General features: G+C 44.7%; 1 protein-coding gene across 1 annotated transcript in view; it reads right to left on the reverse strand.

Annotated features, from left to right (window-relative positions):
- LOC126235409 (macrophage mannose receptor 1-like) overlaps positions 1 to 21,906 on the reverse strand; it is a 72,208-nt gene that overhangs the window by 18,890 nt on the left and 31,412 nt on the right. The window contains exons 3-5 of the mRNA XM_049944131.1: positions 17,823 to 17,874; positions 15,797 to 16,045; positions 175 to 364 (exon numbers count right to left, since the gene is read on the reverse strand). Coding sequence (XP_049800088.1) covers positions 175 to 364; positions 15,797 to 16,045; positions 17,823 to 17,874 — 491 coding nt within the window. The remainder of the gene's footprint in view (positions 1 to 174; positions 365 to 15,796; positions 16,046 to 17,822; positions 17,875 to 21,906) is intronic.

A 21,906-nucleotide genomic window follows, 5' to 3' on the forward strand; every position in this document is an offset into this window, starting at 1 on the left:
CGGGCGCTAAGCTAGCATTCGTAGAATACGAAGAAAGAATACTGCTTTTCGCGCCTTATTTTCCCGTAGTCGAGGTTCACTGGCGTACCACTGGAAGCGCTAGTGTCGTTCTTTGTTTGAGTAACGTAGCCTGGTCCTTCCACTCGCTGTGATTTCGTGTGGCGTACTACTCACTGGTAGCCGGCTGGAGGCACGGGGTAGAGCGGCAGCTTGCAGACGAAGGGCAGCGGCTGGTCGCAGGGCACGTCGTTGAAGAGCGCGCCGCTGCTCAGCGTGACGCAGTCCTCGCGGCGCAGCGACAGCCCGCCGTTGTCCGGCTGGCGAGCCTCCCAGCGGCCGCGCAGCGCCGCGTCCAGAGACCCTCCTGTACAGCCAGCCACACAGCTTCCTACATCACGTTCTTCCTGACGGGCCATGGTCCTTAGCCTACACACCTGCACCGCTTCGGCCTTAGCCAAAGTGATGATGTGAATGCGGCGAACATGGGTCCACCGAACACATAACACTACAATGCGACACACACACACTGAGCCGTGGAAAAAATTTTTGAAGAGCGCGCCGCAGCGCGTTGTGTGAACCAGTTGCCCTCCGCTTCTGGCGGTGGCGCCGCTGTGGCAATCGCAGCTTTGGTGTCTCCCTCTGGTGGGGAAGGGGAAAGGTACCCTGTTCACGTGCATTTAAGGTGGACTATGAGCTCGCTAGTCGGCGAGTCTGGTCAGTTGGTCAGCCGGGTCAGTGTGGGGCAGTCAGTGTCTGTCTGTCGTCCGGAGTGCTAGTATGTGTTAGGCCGCCAGTCTGCTCGAGTTTGTTCAGGCAATGGTCATTGGCGGTTGGATCGATCGGTTGGTCGGTCGCGCACTGGGACACAAGATGACTTGTCCTTCTTGAGCGTCGGCGCATGTGAGGTCGCCACGTTAGTCCACTGGGCCGCGCCGTACAGCGAGGGGTAGTGGCTTCGCGGCCGACACGAGAGCAACAGGAGTCTACCCACGACATCGGTCTGGCCGGCGCGAGCTGCGACGCCGTGAGACGGGAGATCGGCGCGCCTTCCTGCGTCCGTTGAAGCGGCTGGCAGCGGACGCTTCGGGAGAGCGATTTGGGGGTGCTGCGCCAGGTCTTCGCCAGACATCGCAGTTTATTAGAAGTTAAGTGATTCCTGATATGTTGTTTCATTTACATGTTAAATTCTACTTGTTTTCTTGGTCAGTCTCTCGTCCCCAGCTTGCTCGTCTCTCTCCCATCCGCATTTGTTAGGCAGTTAGTGTCTGACTGTCTGTCTGTCGGTCTGCCGTACGTTAAGAGGTGCCTATATCATGTTTATCGGATTCCGTGTTAACGAATTTATTGCTTGAACTGTAACGGCCGAATTCCTGAAATTTGTTTTTATCTTGCCTATCATCTTGAGAGGCGGTATATGTGTAATGTAGAGCATATTTCTGTATTTTATGTAAGACTGCATTTAATGGTATTTTTATTTAAATGGTCATTTTAGTACATAAAGTTGCCACCCTTCCACCGTAAGAGTTTTTTTTAAAAAAATCAAGTTGCACCTTCAGTGGCAACCTAATTTTTTAAAGTTAGTGTTTTGTACCATTTCCATCCCTCCTACGGGGTTCATAGTTTATGTGCTTGTGTGAGTTGTTAAAGTTTTTTGTTTAAAGTAATCTGGTGTGTTGCAGATTAGCACCAGTGTAGTCTTTCAGAGGTTGTTGTGAGCGGTCGTGACTACGGCCATGTCAAAAGGGAGCGGCAAGGTTCTCAGCCCGAAAGCTCATACTGTCAAAATTTGTTCTTTCTGCCTCTGAATAAATTGTAACTTGATATTTAGAGGGTGCTTTCTGATTATAATATTAAATCTTGTTTTAAGGGCTTTTTAAGAATAAAATCTCCATTTGTTGAAAGAAATTTAATTTGTTTTCATCAGTTACCCACTAGTAACTACTTCCACGCTCACATAGTGTGATTAAATTTGTTAATTTTATTGATGAATCGCTGGTAAATAAAGCAAATTTTTAAGAAAAAGTTTTGAAAGTAAATTCACGGTTCACACACACACACACACACACACACACACCACATACACATGTACGCGCGCGCGCTAGGCCGATGACAGAAATCGAAGACATAGGGCAAGCTTTAAGAGGCCGCAGCAATAATGAAATATCAACAGCGCTATACAAGACTTAAAAGTAGCAACGACCATATATAAGATTACGACCAGACACTTTCCTATGCCACAACACGATACGTGGGACAACAGAAAATAAAATTATAATGAGTACATGACATTTTCAGCTTTGTTGGAGCCGATTTCAGAATCTAAACAACGTTGATCTTCTTATTAAACAAATTTATTTCCCAAGATCGCATAACAATACACAATGATTACTAGTTTCAGCGAAATTAAATCGCCATTTTCGGATCATCTGCACAGACAAAATTTTTACAGGACCAATCCATTTCCGCGACAGTTCACATTAGTTGGACACACTTTGCTGTGCGAACAAAGCACAAAACTCACAAATGAAATACATGAGATGTATATACAATCTTTTCGTCTAGTGTCCTTGCTGATATCTGATAGGAAACTATCAGATGTGGAGAAGGACACGACAGGAAAGGATTTTATACACGTCTAATGTATTTTATTTGTGACTATTGTGCACTGTTCGCACAGCTTTCCTCTTATTGTGCGACGAGAGACGGTACTACGGAATATCGTCTCTATAATGTCCGTCTGATTAATGTGAACAATCGACGAAATGCATTGGCCCTGCAAGGCGATTTTATTTTACTGCAATTAATAGTCACTGCGTGTTTTATGTGCTCTGGGCAAATAAATTTCTGTAATGAGAACGACGGTGATTAGAAATTCAAATACTGGTAATGGAAACAGATGAATATAGGCCTACAGACACAGATGAACTGGTTCAATATCACCACATACAGATATGTGTAGGGTAAAGTAGCAGATCACACAACTACAGCAATACTCCAAGTAATACAGTGAGTTTCAAAACAAAATGATCTGATTTCAAAACAACGCATTTATTGATAAAAACATACTGAGAACATGAGCCGAACCCCAAAATATTCACAAAGTATTAAAGCTTTAGCTATGCTATTACAATGCGCTCTGTGCCCACCACCAGCAGCACCAACAACATCTAGACGATAGCTAAATTCGTCATAAACTTTACACAATGTATCTGCTTTTACAGAAGTTACGGTGACTGTTCTTCTTCTATGTCACGAGGTAAACGAGAAATGAACACACTTTCCTTCCAATATCTACGCAAGAAAAAATTGCCGTGGGGTCATGTCTGGCGATCTTGGAAACCAAGAATTCAGGGCAGTGTCTCGTGGTCCATTGCGCACTATCCAGCGTTGGGGCAGGGTGTCACTGACAAACCGATGTACGTTGTTGTGCCTCTGTGATGGATGTCCATCCTGTGGGAAAATGAAGTCATCGGAGTCCTCCAAGTCGTGGAAAAAGCTAATTCTACGGCATTTTAAGTTAACTCATTTTTCTTCCGAAAAAGGAGGGACCGTGCATTTTTTCTCGGGAAATGGCACAAAAGACGTTCACTTTAGGTGAGTCTCTTTCGTGCTCAGTGATGTTATGCGACTTCTTGACTCTCCATTAACATCGGTTTACTTTACAGCCAACATGAAATGGTGCTTCATCACTGAAAATTAACCGCGGTAAAAATTCATTCCCTTCAATGTCTTCTAGCAAAGCATTGCTGAAGTTAAATCGCTTCCTTTTATCACCAAGTCGAAGAGCTTCGCAAACGACATCTTAACACTCGCCAGGCAGTCGTAAGAAGGACTGCCAGTTATTTGCTTGCGCAGCGAGTAGACTTCCGTGGATACCAGTCAAACGCTGGCCGAATTCTTTCCACCATGTAATCAGAAGTGTGAGGTCTACCTGTACTCTTACTTTTGCACAAGCATCCCCTCTCCTCAAATTGGCGATACCAACGACTAGCATTTTTGGGTGCAGCCGAATCAGTGCCAAAACGCCGACGAAAAGCACGCTGAACCGAAATCACTAACTGTTTGCAAATTGCAGCATACAAAACACTTTCTGTTGAGCGGAGCCGGCCGCTGTGCACGAGCGGTTCTAGGCGCTTCAGTCCGGAACCGCGCTGCTGCTGCGGTCGCAGGTTACAATCCTGCCTAGGACATGGATGTGTGTGATGTCTTTAGGTTAGTTAGGTGTAAATAGTTCTAAGTTCTAGGGGACTGATGACCTCAGATGTTAAGTCTCATAGTGCTTGGAGGCATTTGAACCATTTTTGTTGAGCGGACGCTATCTTACTTCTAACTGATGAGACATCTAACGGCGATTTTTGAAACCTTAGGCCACACCCATTCAAACAACACAAATTTCCTTGGCGGCATGTCCCATGTTTCGTAATTATTACCGTCCAGAATGAGGTTATTCTTTTTGTAACCACCTGTACATACGTGGAATTTAGAAATAAGTTTGCAATAAGAAATAAGACAACGAATTTTCTTGTTTGCACAAAGTAGTAATTCTTTAGACTTTGGGATCATTATTTTCTAACATGTAATCGTGTAATATGTAAACTATATGAGATGCAAACTGAAAAACGCGTAAGCTTTATAATATTGTGCATTAGATTACACATGCAGTATAATAATACCCAACTACAGAAACACGAACGCACAACATAGGCAAAACGTGCCCTTCAGCGAGACGAGGCGCGAGGTCAGCCTCTCCCGGTTACGGTGCGGCCAAGAGGAGGTAGTAATTGTAGAAACAGATAGTAGTGTCATACATCATACACAAATCATGTAGAGCGAATATAGAAAACTTGTTTTCGTTTTCCAGAATCTAGTTTATGTACCACATGTTTTTTGATTAACAGTGGAATTATGTAAACGATAAGAAAAATAACAGCACTGAGAGAAACTGTAGAAAAAGAGCTTGTTAGTAGTTTATAGTAGCAAACGACCCACCATAGTTACCAAGGCAGTGTGTCAGTCTGTAATGATAATAAACAAATAAATAATAATTAAATCTCACAGCTCCTCTCCACTTACTACAGCCACACCTTTTTCATATCCTAATATCCATATCAACAAAAACTGCAGTACAAGGTGTGTTTCTATAGGACGTGTCATTGTTAATGGAGAGAACTTCCACGAGTTAAAATATTCGGCAGAAGAAACATGTGCGTTCCACCAAAGACGGCCCTGCAATCTGTCGTTCACGCACTGATTGGGAACGTGTGGTTACACGCCGCCACTAGCTTCAGTACGAAAACTTGTTCTAGTTAACACAAAGGTGAATAAAAAATAAACTTTTAGATTACGTCCAAATCTAATTAGACTCAACTTTCATCCATAGTCTACCATAACAATAAATACAATACTCCTCCAGTATGTTACACGTTACAATTTATTACACAACGGTACCTATTAAGGTAGATGTTGGACAAGTCTTCCACACTACCGCCAAATGAGTAAAGTATGAGCGTACGGAACAGCACAGCTTCTGTGTTATTCGACTGAAGACCTTCTAGCCAACAGATCACAGCAGGCCATCCTTGTCGGAGAGATATCACCATATATGAAAGTAATTTCTGACGTTCTCCAAGAGAATGTTACAGGACCATTATCTTTAGCAACATCTGTAAACGGCCAAGTGAATAACATCGGTAGTACCGTGATGCTTTTCCCGGACGAAACATTTGTTTACGGAGAAGTCGCAACGTTACAAAATTGTAGTGAAGTGTAGAAGCTTGACGCTTGGTGCAGGGAACAGCAGTTGACTTTCGACATAAACAAGTGTAACATATTGCTTGTAAATAGACATAAATGCTCCAAATGCCGCTTCTTCTAGGTATCAAATGAAAGTTAACAGATCGAAGACGAGTCATACAATGCATTTAAATTACTGAAATGAACCAAATGAAATTAATGGCTCTCCGGTTGTTTGCTGGAAAGGCCGGATACAAATTTTGGGTTACACTGAATCTTTGTATCGGTCCTGGGGATGTGACAGTCTGGTTAAGGCTTGCGTTCCTTTTGTCATTTTGCCGCCGACAAAGACGAATGTTACTATCCAAAACCAGAAAATTACTTTTTTAGCAAGCAATATAGCATCACGCAAACTGTTGACAGTCTTTAAGTGAGGGCGTTAACATCGAAATTGTGGTGTAAAAACATAAGGGACACTGTAGGAATAGTGTTAACTCAAACAAAATGTATTATTTTGACACGTTCACAAGAAGTATCCTAAAACCAACCGTATATGAGATTGCTCCAGTTTCTCTGCTTTTACGGTAATAAATCAATAAACGTAAATAAAGAATACAAAGATGTTTAACTGCAAATATTATAAACGAGCGATTCCACAATCACACCGAATGGTATGACTGGAGAATTGGGCGTTTGAGAAGGAAAGCCTGTAATTACTTTCATTTTCACATCTCAACAATTTCTATAATGTTCATTTCTTGCATAAGCATCCATTAAAAAAGTCTTGGGTGTCTTCTCAATTACATGCAGCATGATCCAAATGGAGCACCGAACACACCTGTTCCAAGTTATTTGCCTATACGTACTTCGCCACAAATACACTCCTGGAAATTGAAATAAGAACACCGTGAATTCTTTGTCCAAGGAAGGGGAAACTTTATTGACACATTCCTGGGGTCAGATACATCACATGATCACACTGACAGAACCACAGGCACATAGACACAGGCAACAGAGCATGCACAATGTCGGCACTAGTACAGTGTATATCCACCTTTCGCAGCAATGCAGGCTGCTATTCTCCCATGCAGACGATCGTAGAGATGCTGGATGTAGTCCTGTGGAACGGCTTGCCATGCCATTTCCACCTGGCGCCTCAGTTGGACCAGCGTTCGTGCTGGACGTGCAGACCGCGTGAGACGACGCTTCATCCAGTCCCAAACATGCTCAATGGGGGACAGATCCGGAGATCTTGCTGGCCAGGGTAGTTGACTTACACCTTCTAGAGCACGTTGGGTGGCACGGGATACATGCGGACGTGCATTGTCCTGTTGGAACAGCAAGTTCCCTTGCCGGTCTAGGAATGGTAGAACGATGGGTTCGATGACGGTTTGGACGTACCGTGCACTATTCAGTGTCCCCTCGACGATCACCAGTGGTGTACGGCCAGTGTAGGAGATCGCTCCCCACACCATGATGCCGGGTGTTGGCCCTGTGTGCCTCGGTCGTATGCAGTCCTGATTGTGGCGCTCACCTGCACGGCGCCAAACACGCATACGACCATCATTGGCACCAAGGCAGAAGCGACTCTCATCGCTGAAGACGACACGTCTCCATTCGTCCCTCCATTCACGCCTGTCGCGACACCACTGGAGGCTGGCTGCACGATGTTGGGGCGTGAGCGGAAGACGGCCTAACGGTGTGCGGGACCGTAGCCCAGCTTCATGGAGACGGTTGCGAATGGTCCTCGCCGATACCCCAGGAGCAACAGTGTCCCTAATTTGCTGGGAAGTGGCGGTGCGGTCCCCTACGGCACTGCGTAGGATCCTACGGTCTTGGCGTGCATCCGTGCGTCGCTGCGGTCCGGTCCCAGGTCGACGGGCACGTGCACCTTCCGCCGACCACTGGCGACAACATCGATGTACTGTGGAGACCTCACGCCCCACGTGTTGAGCAATTCGGCGGTACGTCCACCCGGCCTCCCGCATGCCCACTATACGCCCTCGCTCAAAGTCCGTCAACTGCACATACGGTTCACGTCCACGCTGTCGCGGCATGCTACCAGTGTTAAAGACTGCGATGGAGCTCCGTATGCCACGGCAAACTGGCTGACACTGACGGCGGCGGTGCACAAATGCTGCGCAGCTAGCGCCATTCGACGGCCAACACCGCGGTTGCTGGTGTGTCCGCTGTGCCGTGCGTGTGATCATTGCTTGTATAGCCCTCTCGCAGTGTCCGGAGCAAGTATGGTGGGTCTGACACACCGGTGTCAATGTGTTCTTTTTTCCATTTCCAGGAGTGTACAACATAACCCATTACGGTCTTTACTACATGTATGTAGTGATTTCAGTATGCCAATAACTGGTCATCGCAATCATCGTCATCTTCAGAAAAGTGGGAAACGTCCACTATCTCTGGTAACTCTGGTGTTTCCTCCTTAATTATGATTTTCTTTGGTCGTTAATGACTCCACATACAGTTTTCCCATTCTTATTTTTCAACTCAGTCTGTTGTTTATGTTTACTGCTAACTTTCATCTTCATTTTAGCTTCAGTTTCGCAGGGTTGCAGATCTTGTCTTTCAGCACACAAATACACCATTCTGTCATTAGATACCAACAAGATTATATTATGTTTGTTAAACTGTTATATTTAGAAACTATATCCGTGTAATGCCACAGGTTTTAATAATCCATTCAGCTAAAAACAAACCAGTAACAACTGTAAGCTCACATTTTTTATTTTCCTTATTCTGAAAACAACAAAAAACTGGCCTGTTTTATTTGTCTCACACGCATTCCATTGTTTAAATTGTATTTAGAAGAGGCTAGCGGTAATCGGAAGCCGTTACCTTTGTCGCGTCCTTCAACTACTGAATGCTTACGATTGCCCACTGCGCAGAACTACCGAAATTCTCCTTACTGATCGAAGACGCGTGACACAACGTTTCATTTCTACATCTATCTTGGTTAATATCCGTGTTGCTAAAATTAAACATCCACATTTTTTCTTAGTTAATGTCCATGTCGCTAAAATTAGAGTAAATGTGTCAATAGTTTTCTTCCTGTATACTATTCATCGACTAAATAGGACGAGAATAAAATGAAGAGGATTAATTCTTTTGCCCTAAGCTGAGTATCTGTCGCGATTTATTTATTTAATCGTATGGTGGTTTTATACAATATACAGTTGATATAAGGCAAGTGATTTTATACAATATAAATATGATATAAGACAAGATTAAACCTTAAAGTCCGTGTTTTTCAACCAATTAATTAGGCTGGGTGTGAGAGTGAACAAGTCGTCGGGAATTCCGGGTATGAATGAAGTGGACAGCGTTGGACTACATGTTCAATTGTCTCTTCTTCTCGATTACATTCACACATTAGTGAACTGATGCAGCCCCATTTGTACCTGGAGTAGCTTCAACAACCATGTCCAGTCCTTAACCTGTGGAGGCGGCACCAGAGGTTCCTCGGTAGGTCAAAACCTTTTGACTTCTTTGTGGGATCAAGGTGATGGGCTCTTGTTCCCAATGTTTTTGTTGACCATTCATGCTTCCAGTTTTCATTTAGATCCTGCTGTAACACCTGCTAGTCTTCTTGATCGCAATCGTTGCTGTGGTGGATGACAGAATTCCTGGTGCAGTGGTAGAGAGGGTGATGCAGAGATTTTCTTGGCTTCCCTCAGTAGAGCTTGTTTCCGCCATAAGTGAGGTGGAGGGATGTGACTCAATACAGGTAACCAGTGGCATGAGGTTCATTTGATGGAACCAGTAATTTAGCGCATTGTGTCGTTCAGTTTTCTGTCTACCGTCTTCACATGTACGCTTTCCAACCAGACAGGTACACAGTATTCGGCAGCAGATTACACAAGACCGAAGCCAGTTAAATGCAGACAGTCAGCAGAGGTTCCCCAGGTGGTACCACTGAGCTTATGTAGTATGTTGTTCCTTGCAGTAACTTTATGAGAAAGCTTGGTGATGTGCTCTATGTAGTCCAGGGTTCTATCTAGAGTGATTCAGAGATATTTTGGGAAAGGACTGTACCTCAACGTTTGTCCATTGAGCAGAACTCCTGGTTTGTAGTTCGCAGCACGATTCGCTAGATGGATGTCGCGATGACTATACGTGGCAAGTTAAAACTGTGTGTCGGCCCGCAGGTCTAAACCAGATCCCTACTGAATGGGTTGTTCAGGAGAGCTCGGTGACTTCGATCGTGGACTAGTCACTGAATGTCACCTGACTAACTTGTTCACCAGGAACAATTCAGTTCTTCTAAAGCTGCCCCAATCGACTATTAGTGATTTGACTGTGAAGTGGAAGCCCGAAAGAATAACTGCAGCCAAACCAAGAGCAGGCTAACTTCATGCACCACTGGAGAGGGATCGTTGAATATTGCAGAAGGCGGTTTTAAAAAACAGTATGAAATCAAAGAAACCAGTCATGAGTTACACGGTTGTATCAGCAGGTCAGCTACGAGAACGGGCTACAACGATCGAGTAGCTCTTCATAAGACACACATCTCTGTGGTCAGCGGTAAGCGACGCTTTACGTGGTCTAAAAAGCGACACCAGCGGACGAACTGGTAACAATAGATTTGAACTGATGACCCGTGTTATATTTTGAGATTGTCAGATGCCTGAAGAACGTTACTGGCCATCATGTGTAGTGCCAACAGTGAAGTACAGAGGAAATGGTGAATCTTGGATTGGCTGGCTCGTGCTTATTTTGGGTGATCAGGTCTGTAGTTCAACAACGGGTTACACGAACTCAGGTGCATCAAGAGACTGTCATCGATCTGAGAAGATATCATACAAGAGTACCTGAACTAAATCTCCCAGCATTTGTTAACTGTATTAATTAACTAGCCCTGAAATAATCTCAAAGACAAAAAAGATGCACTGTGAAGGACTTATCAGAATGGACCAGAAATCAGTAGACGTGATGAATAGGTACAGACGAATGATTAGGATTTCAGAAAAGTTTGATTTGTTCAAGAGAACGAGCTTCAATAATTGGTTAAGACAATAACATGTTGGTCCTCCTCTAGCTTTTATGCAAGCAGTTATTCGATTTGGCATTGACTGACAGGATTTGGATGTACTCCTGAAGGATGCCGTGCCAAATTCTGTCCAACTGGCGCATTAGATAGTCAAAATCCCAAGCTGGTTGGAAGGCCCTGCCCATAACGCTCCAAACGTTTCGAGTTGGGGAGAGATCCGGCAGTCTTTATGGGGTTTAGAAAGCATGTAGACAAGTAACAGAAATTGAAGCCCCGTGCAGGTAGACATTACCTTGATGAAAAGTAAAACCTCGATGGCTTTGCATGAAGAACAACAAAACGGAGCGTATATATTGTCGATGTACCGCTGTGCTGTAAGGGTGCCGTGAACGACAATCAAAGGACTCCTGCTACGAAATGAATTGGACCAAAGACCATCAGTTCTGGTTTCAAGCCGTACAGTGAGCGACAGTCAGACTGGTATTCTCTACCAATGTCTGGGGCGTCTTTGCTGGTCATTGGGGCTCAGTTCGAAGCGACATTCATTGCTGACGACTATTATGCTCCAATGAATGAGATTCCAGGCCGACCCCGGAAAGTGGTGGGATACAAAACTGGCGCCCGAAATACGGCCTGACCACCAGGAGCTATGGTGTAGGGTAACATTTCATTTCATAGCAGCACCCCTTTGGTTGTCATCTGTAGCCCCCCCCCCCCCCCATTCTTCCCACAGACACACACACAGTGCAGCGGTACGTCGATGGTACTCTAAGCCCCGTTTAGTTAGCCTTCATTAAGCCACCCTGGGCTTACATTTCAGCAGTATAATGCCTGTCTGCACAAGGTGAGAGTTTCTACCGCTTGTCTTCCTGCTTGCCAAGCCCTGTTTTGGAGGTCAAGGTCGCTGGATCTCTCCCCAATTGAGAACGTTCCGAGCGTTATGGGTATATCGTGATTATGAAGATGTAAATCGTCAATTGGACAGGATTTGGAACTATATTCCTCAGAAAGTCGTCGAACGAGCCCATTAATTAATGCGAAGCTGAATAACTGCTTGCATAAGGGCTATAAGTGAACCAACGGGTTATTTATTGCTCAGTTTGTGAAGCTCCTGCTGTTCAGTAAATCATCCACTGTTTTGAAAGTGTAGTGATTTGTTTACGTGTACATGTACAACATATCTACTGATTTCCGTCCCATTTGGATAATTCCTTCGTGGTGCATCTTTTTCCTGTTTTTGTGTTATAGCATATGAAAAATAATACGAAATACGTCAGAATATGAGCACATTTTATAGCATTATGAATTGTGTCCAATGGAGGAACAATTAGTAGTGATGGTTGTTTGCATCAGCACGTTGGTTCAAATGGTTCAAATGGCTCTGAGCACTATGGGACTCAACATCTTAGGTCATAAGTCCCCTAGAACTTAGAACTACTTAAACCTAACCAACCTAAGGACATCACACACACCCATGCCCGAGGCAGGATTCGAACCTGCGACCGTAGCAGCCCCGCGGTTCCGGACTGCAGCGCCAGAACCGCACGGCCACCGCGGCTGGCATCAGCACGTAATTGCAGCCTGTGACAAAGCATTGTCTGGGAGGTAACAGTGTGTGGACAATAAGATACCTAAGATGGACTGTGTAATGGCTTTATTTGAGCCGCTACATGGTTCTATGAATGTTAAGATCAGTGTAACCAACCATTATGTAGAGTTTCGAATACTGATAAGTTGGGTCAGAGAGGCATTAGTGGCCACTGATCAGCACCCATTGTGAGGTTGGTACAGGTAGAAACCGATTACGCTCTCTGGGCCCTTCCCGGCCACCGTGTGTGGACCCTAGTCGGGATAGACGATTAGGTTACTCTTCCCTAGGACGCCGGTGAGTACGGATGCTCTGACTAGCATCTCTGTTTGCGGAGCTGAAATGTGTGAGAGCTTTGTTTGAATTCTCGGTAGTCACTCTGGTGCGTGGCATCGATAATCTTGCCGCGCCAACTAATTCAATAAGGGAACGGTGTTAATTTCAGTAATATTCAGTTTATTAGCTGAGAACTTTTGTGCAAATGTAACTTGGCGTGGACGAGCGGTGTCACCACATGTTTTACAGCTTTAGTTAGTTTAGCCTATTGTGTATGAATCTGTTGTGTGCTTTGTGGAACGCTTGGGCTAAATTTTATTTAATTTACCGTCCAATTTGTAGTTAATTCCTACGGACTTAGGAGCCCGTATTCTGGTGCACGACGTGTGTTTCTTTGTACACCATGAGGCTCCAGTTCGACATAAACACCCCTCGCGTTCGAATTGAAGCCTCCATTTCATGACACAGTAGATGTGATCTGGTTTAGTAAATTAGTTTATAAAATTGCGGAGTTGTACGGTATTTTAGATGTGGACTTCGTGCTACAAAATTTACCATTAAAGGCAGTCGCGTTATGACCCAGTGGGTTATGGAAGATTGGCTAAGCAGGGATGGCTAGAGGACAAATGTAAGGATGTAGAGGCTTATCTCACGAGGGGTAAGATAGATACTGCCTACAGGAAAATTAAAGAGACCTTTTGAGAAAAGAGAACCATTCGTGTGAATATCAAGAGCTCAGATGGAAACCAAGTTCTAAGCAAAGAAGTGAAAGCAGAAAGCTGGAAGGACCATATAGAGGGTCTATACAAGAGCGATGTACTTGATATTATGGAAATGGAAGAGGATGTAGATGAAGATGAAATGGGAGATATGATATTGCGTGAAGAGTTTGACAGAGCACTGAAAGACCTAAGCCGGAACAAGGCCCTGGGAGTAGACAACATTCCATTAGAGCTACTGACAGCCTTGAGAGAGCCAGTCCTGACAAAACTCTACCATCTGGTGAGCAAGATGTATGAGACAGGCGAAATACCCTCAGACTTCAAAAAGAATATAATAATTCCAATCCCAAAGAAAGTAGGTGTCGAAAGATGTGAAAATTACCGAACTATCAGTTTAATAAGCCACAGCTGCAAAATACTAATGCGAATTCTTTACAGACGAATGGAAAAACTGGTAGAAGCCGACCTCGGGGAAGATTAGTTTGGATTCAGTAGAAATATTGGAACACGTGAGGCAATATTGGCCCTGCGACTTATCTTAGAAGAAAGATTAAGGAAAGGCAAACCTACGTTTCTAGCATTTGCAGACTTACAGGAAGCTATTGACAATGTTGACTGGAATACTCTCTTTCAAATTCCTAAGGTGGCAGGGGTAAAATACAGGGAGCGGAAAGCTATTTACATTTTGTACAGAAACCAGATGGCAGTTATAAGAGTCGATGGACATGAAAGGGAAGAAGTGGTTGGGAAAGGAGTGAGACAGGGTTGTAGCCTCTGCCCGATGTTATTCAATCTGTATATTGAGCAAGCAGTAAAGGAAACAAAAGAAAAATTCGGAGTAGGTATTAAAATCCATGGAGAAGAAATAAAAACTTTGTGGTTTGCCAATGACATTGTAATTCTGACAGAGACAGCAAAGGACCTGGAAGAGCAGTTGAACGGAGTGGATAGTGTCTTGAAAGGAGGATATAAGATGAACATCAACAAAAGCAAAACGAGGATAATGGAATGCAGTCGAATTAAATCAATGATGCTGAGGGAATTAGATTAGAAAATGAGACACTTAAAGTAGTAAAGGAGTTTTGCTATTTGGGGAGAAAAATAACTGATGATGGTCGAAGTAGACAGAGAATCGTTTCTGAAGAAGATAAATTTGTTAACATCGGGTATTGATTTAATCGTCACGAAATCGTTTCTAAAAGTGTTTGTATGGAGTGTAGCCATGTATGGAAGTGAAACGTGGACGATAAATAGTTTGAACAAGAAGAGAATAGAAGCTTTCGAAATGTGGTGCTACAGAACAATGCTGAAGATTAGATGGGTAAATCACATAAATAACGAGGAGGTATTGAATAGATTTGGGGAGAAGAGGAGTTTGTGGCACAACTTGACTAGAAGAAGAGATAGGCTCGTAAGACATGTTCTGAGGCATCAAGGGATCCTCAATTTAGTATTGGAGGGCAGCGTGGAGGGTAAAAATCGTAGAGGGAGACCAAGAGATGAATACACTAAGCAGATTCGGAAGGATGTAGGCTGCAGTAGGTACTGGGAGATGAAGAAGCTTGCACAGGATAGAGAGCTGCATCAAACCAGTCTCTGGACTGAAGACCACAACAACATCTTTCGTTGTGTGAGTGACCAATGTGAACATGGTGTGTATGATCTTGATTAATCGTATCCAGTAATTTAGCAGTCTTTCCCCATATGTGTCGGTACAGATGCTGTGCTGTATAATGTGCCACGAGTCGATGCACGCGCTAGCATCTCAAGTAACGGTATTTTAACTTCTGTATGTGTGTGTTACTGTGAATTATTGTTAAATTCTTTGCTATTACATCTCACAGCGCTATTCCGCTCCCAAGTCAGGATCCTTAAAATTAATCAGTTTGTACCTGCTCTTAGCAATGTTTTAATAAAAGTTATCATGATTATTGGACTGGTGTTTTATTAAATCATCAAATGATCTGTGAGGTGGCGCCTTTTTATCAGTATAATTAATTAATGTTTAAATAAATTTGGCTTACTAATGAGAAATTTTGTGTCTGGTACTTGTTGCAGGCAAGCAAACGTAGCCTCTACTTGCACGGTCACTCTTGGGAGTTAGGGAGCCAGTAAAGAGATATTTTGCGTATCGGATCTTACCAGAACCTTGCAGTAGTAAAAGACGACAGGTATAATTCAAGTGGCCTGCCGAGAATCTGGACCAGAACGCAAAGGAACGTCTCTGGGCTGAGTTAGGACCTTTTCCAGGTGCCAGCGTCAACGTTACTAAGTTATATGGTTTTGCTGTTGAGGAAGATTGGGCTGCCGTTCCTCCACAGACATTCGGACATCCTATTGAAAGTGTCCACAGCGGAGTTCAAGCTTTCGTTAAGGCAAAGGATGGACACATCCCACATTAATGTGAGTTTATAGGTATGTGGATACTTCTGATCAGGTAATGTATGTTGTTCGCGAAGTGCCGGTGCGAGTTACCTAGGTTGGACATGAAGTGGCCCTCGTTGTCGCGGTCCGTGATGGCGGTGAGGGCGGCGGCGACGTGCGCGCGCCTCAGCAGCGCCGCCAGCGCGTCCGCCTCCGCCGGGTCTGCGGGCACCGTCAGCTGGCCGCCCTCCAGCCAGCAGCGGGACGCCGCCGCGCCCTGGTCGGCGGCCGCGCGGTGCACCTTGTACACGCCCACGCCGGCCAGCAGCTCGTAGCCGCGGGGGATGAACGCCGTCTCCTCTGCATGAAAGAAGTTTACTTCGGCGACAGTTCTAAGTGTCTGGTTCATGTGGTTTCCAGCAGGAATTACCCTGGCGCAGCTAGCTCGCTTGCTCGCTCTTTCGTTACCCTTTGTGCGTCAAGTGGCGATGGGGATAGCAGAACAGCCGGCCGCAGTGGCCGAGCGGTTGTAGGCGCTTCAGTCCGGAACCGCGCTACTGCAACGGTCGCACGTTCGAATCCTGCCTCGGGCATGCATGTGTGTGATGTCCTTAGGTTAATTAGGTTTAAGTAGTTCTAAGTTCTAGGGGACTGATGACCTCAGATGTTAAGTCCCATAGTGCTCAGAGCCATTTGAACCATTTTTTGCGAGCATATTTGGAGATACTGCAGAGTTATTGCAGAGTCAGTGGGAAAAATTACTGACGGCTGGTAGCACTGTTTCCAGCTTTCAGCTGTGAATTGCAAACGGTTGCAGGCGTAACAACACTCTTCTATAGAGCTGTGACAACGCTAAGACATTGATATAGAGACGTATACATATTCGTATTACGTTATAGAAAATCCATCACAACTTTCATGTTGATATGAATATATTTATACAGATGGCTTACCTATTTCGAAAGGCAGTTTCAAAAATGGTTCAAATGGCTCTAAGCACTATGGGCCTTAACATCTGAGATCACCAGTCCCCTAGACTTAGAACTACTTAAACCTAACTAACCTAAGGACATCACACACATCCATGCCCGAGGCAGGATTCGAACCTGCGACCGTAGCAGCAGCGCGGTTCCGGACTGAATCATCTAGAACCGCTCTAAGGCGTATCCACGACGTTTTCAGTGTGACACAGCGTGTATGACTGACATATGATTTCTGATTTATCCTGATAGGGATATTGTAGGAGACATTTATTAACACTTAGGTATTGTATGTAGGATGTTAAACAAGGGAAGTACGTACACAAGTAACTGTTCGTTTTTCTACATAATTCAGCAGTATTTGCAAATGTTATATCACTTTTTTAGAATATTAGTTTTTTTTTGCCATTCTGGGTGCAAAAAGTTCGTGGATGAAGCATTCTCACCTAATATTATATTTTACTGTGTCTGTGATTATTATGGAAACTACCTGAAAACAGAAACGAGGGACATTAGGTTTTAGGTTCCGTCGATATGTTGGTCATTAGATACGGAGCAGATGCTCTGATTGCTTATGCAATGTATGTCCGTTGCAAAGGAAAAATCTTGGCATTTGCCTTAATCAATTTAGAAAAAAATAAGAGTAAACTTACGTTGGAATGTCTGGTGGGAATGTTATGAATATTAAGCGAAGAAAATCAGGGACTGATGTCCCGTGAACGACTATTTATAGCTGGAGCAGCAGCTCGGATTGAGAAAGGATAGGACAGGAAAGTGGGCGTGTCATTGCCTTAAGCGAATAACACAGAATCTAAAAGAGGTTGGCCAGGTGAAAATTTGAGTTGCCCTCCTCCTGGATGTGAGACCGCTGTTTTATTCATTAGTTCATCTCACGTGTTGAAATTCTCTGTGAAGTCTGTTTAAAGAAAAGTGCATGACATTTTTTCAACCTGGGAAAAGTTGTTTTCGATTCCTCATGTCTAGACAGTTGCTTACAACCTCTGATGTAACGGTTTCACCAGAATACCACTTATCCCTCAGTGATGACATCAGTTTTCCACACCCGCACTCACATTACAAACCAGTAGTTAGTATTTGTAATTTGTTAAGATGAACAGCCATACAAGATGGTGTCGTAATATTGAGAATGCATTTACCTTTCCTGCAGGTAATGTTCTTCCCTTCTCTTCCGTTCGAGTAAGCATTTGCCTGAAACACAGAGATACATTGCAGCTTAATGTGATGAAAGACTACAACTAAAATTTAGTGCCTATATAGGACTTAACTAAAAAGAGGCTTGCATGACTAATGAAGTGGTAGCTTCACTGGGCACAGTGCTGTATAAGCAATTGCTTTGTCATAAAAGACATGTGGCACTCCATTTCATGTTTCTATTATCCAACGATGAAGATTAGAATTCCTCTGTCGACTTTCTGTTATTTGCACGCTGAGTTAAAATATACGAATAAATACCGAGTATCAATTATGGCAGCAAAGTTCGATTGGAACGCTAGCCACAGACTCTTTAACCCTAATCCAAATTGCAAATTGTTATCACGTAAATTTTGTTTCATGCACAAGATATATTTATAACAACAGCACAGCATTGCTGTTTGCTTGATGATTCCATAAATACCGGCCGCGGTGGTCTAGCGGTTCTGGCGCTGCAGTCCGGAACCGCGGGACTGCTACGGTCGCAGGTTCGAATCCTGCCTCGGGCATGGGTGTGTGTGATGTCCTTAGGTTAGTTAGGTTTAAGTAGTTCTAAGTTCTAGGGGACTTATGACCTAAGATGTTGAGTCCCATAGTGCTCAGAGCCATTTGAACCATTTTTGAACCATAAATACCACACAGTCCTTCTAAATTTTGTTTGAGATTTCTGTAAGAATTCCATATTTAGAATGTTCAAGCCTGTTAAATTCATCCCGTTTTGCTACCATGAACTAAGCATCTACACTCCTGGAAATGGAAAAAAGAACACATTGACACCGGTGTGTCAGACCCACCATACTTGCTCCGGACACTGCGAGAGGGCTGTACAAGCAATGATCACACGCACGGCACAGCGGACACACCAGGAACCGCGGTGTTGGCCGTCGAATGGCGCTAGCTGCGCAGCATTTGTGCACCGCCGCCGTCAGTGTCAGCCAGTTTGCCGTGGCATACGGAGCTCCATCGCTGTCTTTAACACTGGTAGCATGCCGCGACAGCGTGGACGTGAACCGTATGTGCAGTTGACGGACTTTGAGCAAGGGCGTATAGTGGGCATGCGGGAGGCCGGGTGGACGTACCGCTGAATTGCTCAACACGTGGGGCGTGAGGTCTCCACAGTACATCGATGTTGTCGCCAGTGGTCGGCGGAAGGTGCACGTGCCCGTCGACCTGGGACCGGACCGCAGCGACGCACGGATGCACGCCAAGACCGTAGGATCCTACGCAGTGGCGTAGGGGACCGCACCGCCACTTCCCAGCAAATTAGGGACACTGTTGCTCCTGGGGTATCGGCGAGGACCATTCGCAACCGTCTCCATGAAGCTGGGCTACGGTCCCGCACACCGTTAGGCCGTCTTCCGCTCACGCCCTAACATCGTGCAGTCCGCCTCCAGTGGTGTCGCGACAGGCGTGAATGGAGGGACGAATGGAGACGTGTCGTCTTCAGCGATGAGAGTCGCTTCTGCCTTGGTGCCAATGATGGTCGTATGCGTGTTTGGCGCCGTGCAGGTGAGCGCCACAATCAGGACTGCATACGACCGAGGCACACAGGGCCAACACCCGGCATCATGGTGTGGGGAGCGATCTCCTACACTGGCCGTACACCACTGGTGATCGTCGAGGGGACACTGAATAGTGCACGGTACGTCCAAACCGTCATCGAACCCATCGTTCTACCATTCCTAGACCGGCAAGGGAACTTGCTGTTCCAACAGGACAATGCACGTCCGCATGTATCCCGTGCCACCCAACGTGCTCTAGAAGGTGTAAGTCAACTACCCTGGCCAGCAAGATCTCCGGATCTGTCCCCCATTGAGCATGTTTGGGACTGGATGAAGCGTCGTCTCACGCGGTCTGCACGTCCAGCACGAACGCTGGTCCAACTGAGGCGCCAGGTGGAAATGGCATGGCAAGCCGTTCCACAGGACTACATCCAGCATCTCTACGATCGTCTCCATGGGAGAATAGCAGCCTGCATTGCTGCGAAAGGTGGATATACACTGTACTAGTGCCGACATTGTGTATGCTCTGTTGCCTGTGTCTATGTGCCTGTGGTTCTGTCAGTGTGATCATGTGATGTATCTGACCCCAGGAATGTGTCAATAAAGTTTCCCCTTCCTGGGACAATGAATTCACGGTGTTCTTATTTCAATTTCCAGGAGTGTATAACAATTGTAGATCATAATGGGACAATAAGTTTCATGGCAAATCATGTATAAACGAAGGAAACTGTGGTGCAGTATTAAAATTCAGTTAACGACTGCCTTCAAACCTAACGTTTGTTCAACTTATGCTAGAGGGCAAAAGATCAAGTTCTACAAATACATTTCTACAAATACAGCAGCAACTCAAACACAGCAGCTGCATTATTAGTAATGAAATATGGATTATAATATTGAATTCTCCACATATTCGTGAATATTACAGATTGGCAAAAATTTAGACCAGTTTTAGAATCAGTACGAAAATTTCTTTAAGATAGAAATATTTTCACATCATTTCGCAGTCGTTTCAAATTTCGTAAATAGGACATTTATTTCATTTTGCTAAGATGGCAGAACGAGTTTTGGAAAGAACAGTTGACGTAACTTTAAATCCCAACTAATTCTATATACAAAGGAAAAACTCTTTTGAGTAACAAAAATATCGCTATCCTTCAGCCAGCTTAATTCTACAATGAAGTTGCTAAAGTACACTGGCCCTGCGCTTTCATCTGAAAGACTACAGACGGCTTCAGGTTTACACCCTTTTAACAATCACTTTAATTGTAAACCTTCCAGCTGTCTACCTTCCATGCATCTGCTAAATTAAATCTGCCCTCTGACAGTAATCACCATTGCTATCCTGCATTGGAGATTATCACTTTTATCAAAATCTTAAATAAAAATTAAAGCTGAAAAAATTAATAAAATTGTGACTCTATCATTATTGTATTCAATTAGTGAAGGATGATTAATACACCATTACGGGTTTAATCTTTTATAAAAATGGCAAGATTTACACACATGTTTAGAGAAAACGGAACACCTTGAACAACTAGAGATAGGACATTCATATTCACATGACATGTACGTTAGTATGTCCTGGAAAAATGATTAGCATTTGAACAATGTCGGACTGATGGTTCAAGATTAGCTTCGATATCACGACGCAACACAACACCACCTACCGGTAAAATGTGCCTGCGGCTATAAACCGAAGATAATGGATCAGCGTGAGTTGAGCAGACGTGCAGGATGCCTCGCAGATGTGGGCACGAACCGTACCGTCAAATCAGTGAGTTTGAAAGAGGGGGCAATATTGCTATGAGAGAATGTGATGCATCCATCCGGAAAATTGTTAATCGTGTGGGGTTAAGTGTGTGCAGCGGGTGTGTGCAGAATGGTTCACGGAAGACAGCAAAAGACGACCACGTGGAAGACGTCGCACCACCCGTACCAGCCCCCGGGAAGATCGACGTCTGGCATTGCACGACAGATCTGCGTCCTCCTCGGCTCTGTCGCAGCAATGGAACAGTGTAACACACCGAAAACCATCAGGGTTGACAATCCGTAGCCCTCTATTATGGCATGAGTTAAGTGCGCGTTATTCACTTCTCCGCCTAGCTTTGACGAATGGCAGTGGTGTATGGAACGACTCACTGGCATCAGATAGTGTTTTCGGACGAAACCAGTTTCTGTTTGTTTGAAAATGATGGGCGCGCAGACAGGGGGAGAGGCTTCTCAGTGACTGCATTCGCTCAAGACATACATCGCCAAGTCAAGGCCTTATGGTGTAGGTTGCTACTGGGCACAACCACACATCACAGTTGGTACGTGCCCAGAGCACAGTGACCACTGCGACCTACGTTAATGACATCCTGCCACCCGTAGCCATACCCTCTCTGCACAACACCCCACACACCATTTTTCAGCAAAACAATGAACGATCACATGTTGCTGCACGATTATGTGCGTTCTTGGTGTAACAGTCAGATCACCAGACTTGTCACCAATCGAAAATGTGTGAGACATGGTGAAACAATGGGTA

The sequence above is a fragment of the Schistocerca nitens genome, chromosome 2 (genome assembly GCF_023898315.1).
Source record: "Schistocerca nitens isolate TAMUIC-IGC-003100 chromosome 2, iqSchNite1.1, whole genome shotgun sequence".
In the NCBI taxonomy this organism is placed as follows: Eukaryota; Metazoa; Arthropoda; class Insecta; order Orthoptera; family Acrididae; genus Schistocerca; species Schistocerca nitens.